At 58.1% G+C, this 8,937-nt stretch overlaps 1 protein-coding gene across 2 annotated transcripts; it reads right to left on the reverse strand.

Annotated features, from left to right (window-relative positions):
- On the reverse strand, positions 1–6,371 carry SPDEF (SAM pointed domain containing ETS transcription factor). 2 transcript variants are annotated; one of them, XM_034991432.1, is made up of 5 exons: positions 5,936–6,371; positions 3,638–3,835; positions 2,364–2,411; positions 2,101–2,247; positions 1–179 (listed from the first exon to the last, which is right to left on the reverse strand). In XM_034991432.1, the coding sequence occupies exons 1-5, from the start codon at positions 6,369–6,371 to the stop codon at positions 1–3; spliced, it is 1,008 nt and encodes a 335-aa protein (XP_034847323.1). The 2 variants fall into 2 exon arrangements, with proteins under 2 accessions (XP_034847323.1, XP_034847324.1); XM_034991433.1 differs by lacking the exon at positions 2,364–2,411.
- Between the last annotated feature and the right edge of the window lie 2,566 nt (positions 6,372–8,937).

Below are 8,937 nucleotides of genomic sequence, written 5' to 3' on the forward strand. Positions count from 1 at the left end.
TCAGATGGGGTGCACAAACTGGTAGACGAGGCGCTGGGAGATGTCCGGCTTCCGGATGATGCCCTTCTTGTAATACTGGCGGATGGAGCGGCTCAGCTTGTCGTAGTTCATGGCGGGCCGGTTCTTGCGGATGCCCCACAGCCGGGCCACCTGGGCGGAGTCCTCGATTTTGAAGATGCCTGGGTGGGGAGGGGGACAGAGAGAGCCAGCGGTGCAAGGTCGGGGGGGCCGTGTCAGGAGGGCAAAAGACCAAAACCAACAGGTCAGACTCAAAAGGCCAAGGGGGCCAATGTCAGCAGGGAGCAAGTACCAGACTGGGGGGGCGCATAAGACCTAGTCCCAAGGTTGTGCTGAGGGCCAAAGGCATCCATGCAGAGTGCGTCACGGGGCCCAACAAAATGGCAAAGCTACCCTGGAGTCACCAAGGGTGAGCCCGTGCCCGTTAGTGGGCCTGGCCCCAGCTAGCCTCTGGTCCGGCCACGGGGTTGGCCCACCGGACCCAGAAGCCCTGCGGGGCTCTGCACTGTGCCCACCCGTCAAGGTCGTCCCCCCCCCACCCCCGCCGCCTTCCCCGGCTGGTGCCAAGCCTGAAAGAGCTCTTTGCAGGCCTCAGACATTAAGCCAGCACAGCCCTTTCTGGTAGGATCCATTCAGAGCAGGGGGTGGAAAGAGAGGATTTGGAACCAGGCTGACCTGGGTTTGAAGCCTGGCTCTGCCATATTCTACCTTTGGAAGCTGTCTGAGGCCCCTTTCTCTGATCGGTGGAGGGGGTGGTGGCGACTACCATTTGTTGAGTGGTGACAGAGAGCTTACAGCGGAGCCTGAAGGAGCTGCCCCTTGCGAGGAACTATTACACTGTTAACACCCCAGTTCTCCTGGCAAATCCAGGCCAGCACACCCTCTCCAGGAAGCCTTCCCAGATCACCGTGCCCTCCCTGATCTCTTTTCCCTCGAAGTCTACCATGGAACCATCTCCCTGAGGACCGGCTTGCATTAAGTCTCAAATATACACGAGGCTTACAGCCCCTTATGCAAGAACTTCGCTCCACTCCCTCTAGCCCCGCTCGTCCTTCCCATTCAGGCCAAGTCACTGCCCCCGTGAAGTCCTCCTGGACCAAGACTCAGCTGCCCCCACCGCCCCGTCGCAGCCCCGACATGCTCTGTAGGCCAGCTCCTTTCACTGCTAGCTGTCCCATAACACTGCAGGTCCCTCAAGGATGGGGTGCAGCTGAATCCTCCCTAGACCACTGGGACACTAATTTTCCATAAATGTTTCCTGGGCAAGTGTGGACAGAGGTACTCAATGAAGGATTGTTGGATGAATGGATCCAGTCCATTTTATAGATAAGAAGACTGAGGTCCCGGTACCCATAGCTACAGATGACAGGATGGGGCCTAAAACCCAGGTTTCTTGATTCTGAGTGTTTTCCGACACACACACACACACCCCATCTAGTCCTGTCCAGTGAGGTAACCACTCGCCACATGTGGCCTTGAGCACTTGAAATCTGGCAAATCCGAATTGAGATGGGCTGTGAGTGTAAAGTACACACCAGATTTTGAAGACTTAGTAAGAATATCTCATTAATAATTTTATATTGATTATATGTTGAAATTTTAATAAGTTATAATATTAGATTAAAGAAAAGTATTATTAAAATTAAATTCACGTGCTCAAACATTTTTATAATGTGGTTACTGGAAGTCTAATACTGCCTATGTGGCTCGAATGAGGTTTCTCACTGGACCCCAGCGGTCTCCCTGGTGAAGCTACAATGTGTCGCAGGCAAAGACTGTGTCCAATTCTCAGCCCAGTTTGAAGCCCTTAGTATGTCCCGGGCACTGTGTGGAGCCGGGTGTCCTAAATAAGACAGAGCTCGGCCGGGAGGCAGATGCGGACACGAGCGTACACAGACCCCCGGCCAGGCCAGTGATGGCCCGGTGTCTGGCATTCAGGGCAAAGGTGGGGGCGGCTCCCCTCTGCCCATCCCCCAGCCTTCCCCTGGCCTGGCACCTGCTGGAGGCCAGCAGGGCCCCCGCCAGCCCCCCGTGAGGCCTGTTCCCCTCGTGGCCCCCCACAGCCCCCCGCCCCCCGCTCACCCTTCTCCTTGTTGAGCCACCGGATGAAGCGGCCGTAGCTGTGGGGTTTGAGCAGCAGCTCCCTGAGGAACTGCCACAGGTGGATGGGCTGCCCGGAGGAGGATGAGTCCACCTCGCTGTCGGTCCAGCTGTCCTCGCTGGTGGAGGCTGGGCAGCCGGGCGGGGGGGGGTGGCAGTGAGTGGGGGGGCCCCCTGCTTCAGGGGCAGCCATCCCTCAAACCCGGCCCCCAGGCCCCGGCCCCTCCCTGCCTGCCCTGGCTCACCGCAATAGTGGACAGTCCCGGGGGAAGTCCTCTCTTTCATCCAGGCCGCTGCAGGGCAGGGAGAGAAGGCTGGAGACCCAGGGCAGACCCCAAGGGTGGAGGAGGGGGTTTGGGTGGGACTGTGGGGCCACAGAAACTGTCCCCTGTGGCCAAGCAAGGGGGCATGGAGGCAGCCAGCTTCTGCCCCCATCACCACCTGGCTCTTAGCCGGGCACGGGCTGCTCCTACCCTTGCCTGCCACTGGGCTGGGGCGGGGCACTGGTCCCTACTGGTCATACGAGTGGGTCCCGTGCCTAAGGGCAGGGGCCTTGACTCACGGAGCAAGCACTGCCTCTTCCAAAGCCCGTGCGGCACACAGTGGGATGGGAGACGATTTAAACGATTTACACGTTAAGGGGTTGGCACACAGCCATTAGCAATAGGGCGGCTGTAGAGATGCTGAAGGGGGAACAAGATCCAAGATACACCAAGAGCAGAACGGTGTGATACTCCGGTGCTATTCATGTTAAAAGGGGTGAAAACCACACATGTATATTTGCTTGCTGTGTGCATAGACTCTCCCCAGCAACGTGCCCAAGAAACTGGTAACTGTGGTTGCCTCTAGGGAGGGGGACTGGGGGTCAGGACTGAGCGGGGAAATTACTTTTCATGGTACTATTTTTCACTATGGTCTTTTAAAATATTTTATTTATTTATTTGACAGAGAGAGCACAAGCAGGGGGAGTGGCAGGCAGAGGGAGAGGGAGAAGCCCGCTCCTCATGGAGCAGGGAGCCCGATGCGGGGCTTGATCCCAAGACCCTGGGATCATGACCTGAGCCGAAGGCAGATGCTTAACCGACTCAGCCACCCAGGCACCCCCTCACTATGGTCTTTTTGGAAATCATGCACATGTATTACCTCATTACTTCTTTAATGAGAAACAACACAAAACAAACAAATGAAATAAAAAAAGGACAAAAGAGGACCTCATAATACCCACGGTTGCCATCAGCTGTGCTGGCCGCGTCCCCAGAGTGGAACTCCTACATTTTAACTTCCCCCATGCCCTGCCCTAAGTTCTGTGGGCTTGACAGGGGCTGGGAGTGGGCTGGGGCTGGCGAGTTCGCCCAGGATCCCGTGGGGCTGAGATTTAGAACAGAGCCCAGACTGGGAGCAAGCAGCTGCCGGCCGAGCACAGAACAAGCCTGCCTGGTGTCCTGGTCCGACCGCCCACCGCCCTCGGTGTCCCGGGCCTGGAGCTTGGAAGGTGCTGCTCTCCCAGGCCATGCCCCACCTGATTTCCAGATGTCCAGGTGTGCATGCAGCACGTCGCCACCCAGAGGGGAGCGCTGCCGGAACTGTTCCTCCGACATGGCGCACAGCTCCTTGCCCCCCAGCTCCTGGAAGGCTTTGCCCACGGGCGGCAGCCGGTACTGGTGCTCTGTCCACAGGAGCCACTTCTGCACGTTGCCAGGGCTCCAGTCCACGGGGTCTGGGCAAGAGACACTCCCTCAGTTCCACGGGCCTCTCGTGGGGTGCCCCTGGGAACTGGAAGCAGCTTGTGGCCAGGACCTGGCCGGGTGAGAACAGGCCAGGCCAGACAGCGCCTGAGGGGCTCTGCGGAGGGGGCACCCGAGAAAAGAGGGGGGTGTGAGGGAGGAGCCAGGGCCCTAGAAACAAACTTGGCAAGGTAGCCTGGGGCCTCCACACCCCCCACCTCACCCAGATCTCAGGTCCCCCGACCCCTCCAGTCCCTCCAAGGGGCCTTTCAGGAGGCCCCAGCCCTGGAGGAGAGAGTGACATTAAACCAGACACCTGAGCTTCTCTCTCAGCTGACTCTTGCCGTCCCCAAACCCTTCAAGGGTTCCCTTCAAGGAACCAGAAAAAAAACAATACAATTAGGGAGGAGCCCTACAGCCCCAGCCCGCACCATGTTTTACAGATGAGGAAACTGAGGCATAGAGCGTTCTAGCCCCTTGTCCAACACCCAACAAAGGGCTGCTCAGTGCATCTGCACTGAATGAATGAATGGCAGGGAATCGAGCGATCAGGGGGCAGCTATAGGCCTCAGAGGTCAGGAAGAGAGTCACTGGATGTCCCCCTGGGGAGCTGCTCTGGGCTGAGCCTGGCAGGGCACAAGGGGGGAGGCCAGGCTGATGGGCATGGTCACAACGGGGCCTCCAAGTGAACGCTGTGGTCTAAGCTGGTGCCCCAGCTGGGTGACCTGCAGGCTGGGCTGCCCCCATTTAATAAACCCATTTTCCTTTCCAGGGTCAAAGCAATTTGTTTCTGTCCCCATTGTTCAGAGGGCAGGCCCCTCCCTGGCCCGGTGTGGGAGAGGAGGCACCATGGGAACACGTCCAGGGGTGGGGACTGGCAGGGGCATTGGGTAACTGCAGGACTGGGGCAGGGCAGACCTGCCTGGGCCGGGGAGCAGGGGCACACCAGCTGGGATGGTTGCGGGGAGGCGTGGGGCCTCAGCAACTCCAAGGAGGAGGGGCTGGGCCTGACGGATGCCTGAAGACTTTTTGTGTGAAAGCAGCACGAGACTGAGATGCTCAAATGCCAGGACCCAGCATCCAAAGAGATGCGTCAGGCCCGCCCAAAGCTGGAGAGACGATGCGGGAACAGGAGGCCTGGCAGCCTCTCAGCCCACAGCGGCCGCACCATAACCACACTTTCCAGCTCCTGGCAGACACACAGGTGCCTAGACTCCTAATGCCCCCTCCTCATCAGAGCCCCCATCACCACCGGACCAGTGACACACTTACCTCCGTATCTCTGATCCGTTTCCCTCACTGTAACGTCAGCTTCATGAAGAAAGGGGCTTTTGTGTGGCGTTCACCACTCAATTCCCCTGTGCTAGAACAGGGCCTGGCATATTAAGAAGTTACTGTTTATTGAGCATCTACTATGTACAAGGTGCCATCCTAGGAACTGGGGATGTAACAGTGAACACAGCAAGCGGAAATCCCTGCCCTTGGGGTGTGTACATTCCAGCGGGGGAGACACAGCAAATATGATAAATCAATAAAATACACAGGGTGTCAGTACCTGCGATGCGAGAAAGAAAGCAGGGAGGAGGAGTAAGAGGTGGGGGTATGGACAGTAATTTCAATAGAGGCGTCAGGGAAAAAACATCAAAACAGTGCCATTTGAGTCAAGATCTGAAGGAGGCGAGGGGTGAGCCAAGTAAAGATTTGGGGGAAGAGCATTTTAGATCAAGAGACCAGGAGATGCAAAGGTCCTGAGGTATGAGTGTCGCGGGAGCAGCGATGAGCAGGTGTGGCTGGAGCCGAGTAAATGAGGGGAGCGTGGAGGTGAGTCCAAGGGGAGGTCGTGGGCCGGATGGTGTGTAGCTCGGATTCACTGCCTGCAGTAGTCAGGGCACAGAGAGGGTCGAAACCTTCCCAGGCGTACGGCTGCTACATGCTATGGGCTGACTGTATGTGCAGAATCACCAGCATCCCTGGGGCTGCTGAGGCTGCGTGGGGGGTGGCCGGAGTGCCGCAGGGAGCACCCTCGCCCCCGCTCGTGACCTCAGCCCTGCTTGTGCCCCACCTTACAGAGGTGCGCCCGCGGAAGGGCTCACCTGCAGTGATGTTGAGCAGCTTACAGGCCGTCTCGATGTCCTTAAGCACCTCGCCCACCACCATGGACTGCACCTGCTCCAGCGAGTGCTCCTCCAGCGTCAGCCCACCCGGTGCCAAGTCCAGGCTGCCCCCGGGGGCTTGGCTGTCGATGACCGGGCACTGCTCAGGCTCCTCAGATGGTTCCTCCCGAGCGCTGGCCCCGGGGCCCTTGGCGGCCCAGCCACTGTCCTCAGAGCACAGCATGTCAAAGTAGGAGAGGTAGAAGGCAGACAGGCCCTGCTCAGGTGTGGCAGGTGGGCTGGGGCTCCAGTCCCGTCTCTCGGGCCCCACCGCCCCTGCGGCCACCTTTTCCAGGCCCGTCCGCAGCACAGTGTCGGGGGGCGGCAGGAGGCGGCTGGGGGACACGCTGCTCAGACCGGGGCTGGCGCTGCCCATGCTGCCGTCGCTTGGGCTGGTGGCTGTGTCTACGGAAATAAGAGAGCATGGAGAATCAGGTTCTGGCAGCTTCCCTGTCCCCCTGGGGGCCACTAAGCTGGTTATGGGGATGAGGGGCTCAGTGGGCAGCGGCTGGGCCTGGGAGAGAGTTGGGGCTTCCGGGTCATTGGGCAGTTAGGACAGGGCTGGGCAGGTAGGCTTCTGGCTGGGAAAGACAGTGAGGTATAAACGGACAACTCCCTCACTCCCCAAGGAAGCCAGGTTGGCTGAAAGCAGCAAATCTTTACACACGTGGCGTGCTTAAAACAACCTTCTGAGGTTCTTGACCTCACTGAATCTTCACCATGGAAGGCACGATTAGACCCATTTGGTAGTTGAGCAAACTTGAGGCCTGTGGACAAGGAGTCTTTAATGTCCGGGCCTCTGTCCCTGGGCCAGCCCATGCCCAGATCCCAGTCCACTGCCCTGTGAAGGAAGTTCCTTCTGAGAGCTAACCTCTATCTTTCTTGCTGTGGCAGAGCTTGTTTTCTTTTATTCTTCCCTTAAAGAGGGTAGGGACGGGAAAAGGTCACCGTCACCTTCACCTCCAGGTGAAGGAAGAAAGGAGCAAGTGAGGGGTGTGACAGGGTAGAATCCCCTTACAAGTCAGGGAGGCAGACCCCCTTCCCCTCCAACAGGGTCATCTGGAGGGTATGAATAAATTTCCAGCTGAACACCGCTGAGGTAGTCACTGAACAATACCACACCCACTCAGGACTGGGTTTCTGGTCCTCATCCCACCTCGTCCTCCCCCAAAATGCTGCCCCAGCCCCTCTCAGCTCCCAGGGCCTCCCTCATTTCTGCTCGCTGCGCAGACCTACAGGCCCAGCATGGGGCAGGGAGGGGAAGGGGGGAGGGGGAGGGGAGGGGGGATGCTGGTGTGGGGGCAGAGTGGGAGTGGGGGAGGACAAGATCAGGGGGTGGTGAGCAGGCCCATGCTCTGGGGAATGACAGAGGCCCCCAGCGACTCAGACACCCACTCCTCCCGCTGCCCCAAGGCCCCCCAGGGGGCACCATTTGGCCTCAACACACAGAGCCAGAGGCCTCTTTCCCCATCAGTCATGCAGGCTCTGCTTTGCCTCTGGGCCCTTTCTCTCTGAAACCCGAATTGGAGTAGGCAGCTTGGGTGAGTCAGGGACTCAGGAGATGTACATACACCAAGACACTCGGCTTTCTGGGCTGTTCCTGTGATCTGTGGGCCCTGGACTCAAGTCCTGGTGGAAGATTATCAACATATACATGCCCCCAATAAAATCAGCATGGAGAAAAGGAACAGATAAACCTGTTAAGGCAAGTTAACGTGTGTTCATAAAGCCGTGTTTCTCACAATGTGGTGCCTGGACCAGCAGCAGCACCTGGGAACTTGGTAAAAATGCAAATTCTCAGGCCCGCCTCAGAGCTACTGATTCAGAAGCTCGGGGAATCCCCGCAGTGCATTTCAACAGGCCTTGGGGGTGATTCTACACTTGTTCACATTTGAGAATTGCTGCTTTAAAGGCATCCGGCCAGTAAGAGGGAGAGGCTTTAATCAAAGGACTGGTAGGCTCTCCTGGGGGCATTTACTGTGCCACGCTGGGACAGGGGGTGGGGCTCCCTGCCCATTACGAGTCACCCCATGGGACTGACCCACTTAGCCTCGGTGTGCATTTGCCCTAAAGAGCCCAGTTGGGAAGATACTTCTGGCTTCTTGGGGGCTCCAGCTAGCCCATTCTACACCTTCAAATATCTCAGCACATGGCGATTTTCTCTCTGGATAGCAGTTTGGTGAATGGAGCCCAACTGGGATTTCAACCCCCTCTTCTCCCCTCCCTTGTGCAGTACCCAACCTTCCCAACTGTACATGGCAGCCGTGTAGTTTCCTGTGGTGGAGAGAATGCCAGCAAGAGAGCATGGTGTTCCCTTTGATTTAGACTCTCCCTTTCAAGGGCTCCTTTAAGTGACAAGGAAGGAAAGGTCAGGGTGGGGTGGGGTGAGCAGGGAAGGAGGGGGACTGGGGTTGCGGGGGACAGAGGGCAGGCCTGGAATCATTTCAAGGCCTTCTGTGCAAACACACATGTGTGCTGTGGGCCCAACATTATTTACCCAGGCAGCACCAACAGCCCGCTCTGCTCCTGGGTCCCCACCCGGGCCTGTGCCCACGCCCTACCCCCTAGGAGGCCCCACCCCTGGAGAGCACCTCTTGGCTCCCCACCCCTCCCTCATCACCCCTACTTGCCTCCCGCCCCATCCACGTCCCCAGAACTCCCATGCCTGCCACGTTAGGACAGTCTCTGCCAGCAACCTGGGCCATATGCCAGGAAGACGGAAGCTTTTCCAAGAAGCAGGAGAACTCGCTTCCCTCATGGCCCTTCTGTTTGCTTGGCCACAGCCACAGGTCGGATGGGAGGCAGCTGCTGTGTTTTGGGGCACCGTGGCATGAGGGGTCAGTGAGGATGAAGGGGCAGGGCAGCATTTGCTGGACAGGGACTTGACGACACGGCCCTGATACATTGAGTGAGCGCCCCTTGCATCCATCCCTCCCTGGAGA

The sequence above is a fragment of the Mirounga leonina genome, unplaced genomic scaffold (genome assembly GCF_011800145.1).
Source record: "Mirounga leonina isolate KUSES-001 unplaced genomic scaffold, KU_Mleo_1.0 Mir_53, whole genome shotgun sequence".
Lineage (NCBI taxonomy): Eukaryota > Metazoa > Chordata > Mammalia > Carnivora > Phocidae > Mirounga > Mirounga leonina.

What these genes read in the sequence shown, in the direction of transcription:
- SPDEF (XM_034991432.1), bottom strand. Translation starts at nt 6,371, where the DNA reads ATGGGCAGCGCCAGCCCCGGTCTGAGCAGCGTGTCCCCCAGCCGCCTC. An exon ending in CCTGGACATCTGGAAATCAG is followed by an intron (nt 2,412 to 3,637) that starts GTGGGGCATGGC and finishes CCTGCCCTGCAG; the next exon opens with CGGCCTGGATGAAAGAGAGG. An exon ending in CGGGACTGTCCACTATTGCG is followed by an intron (nt 2,248 to 2,363) that starts GTGAGCCAGGGC and finishes CCGGCTGCCCAG; the next exon opens with CCTCCACCAGCGAGGACAGC.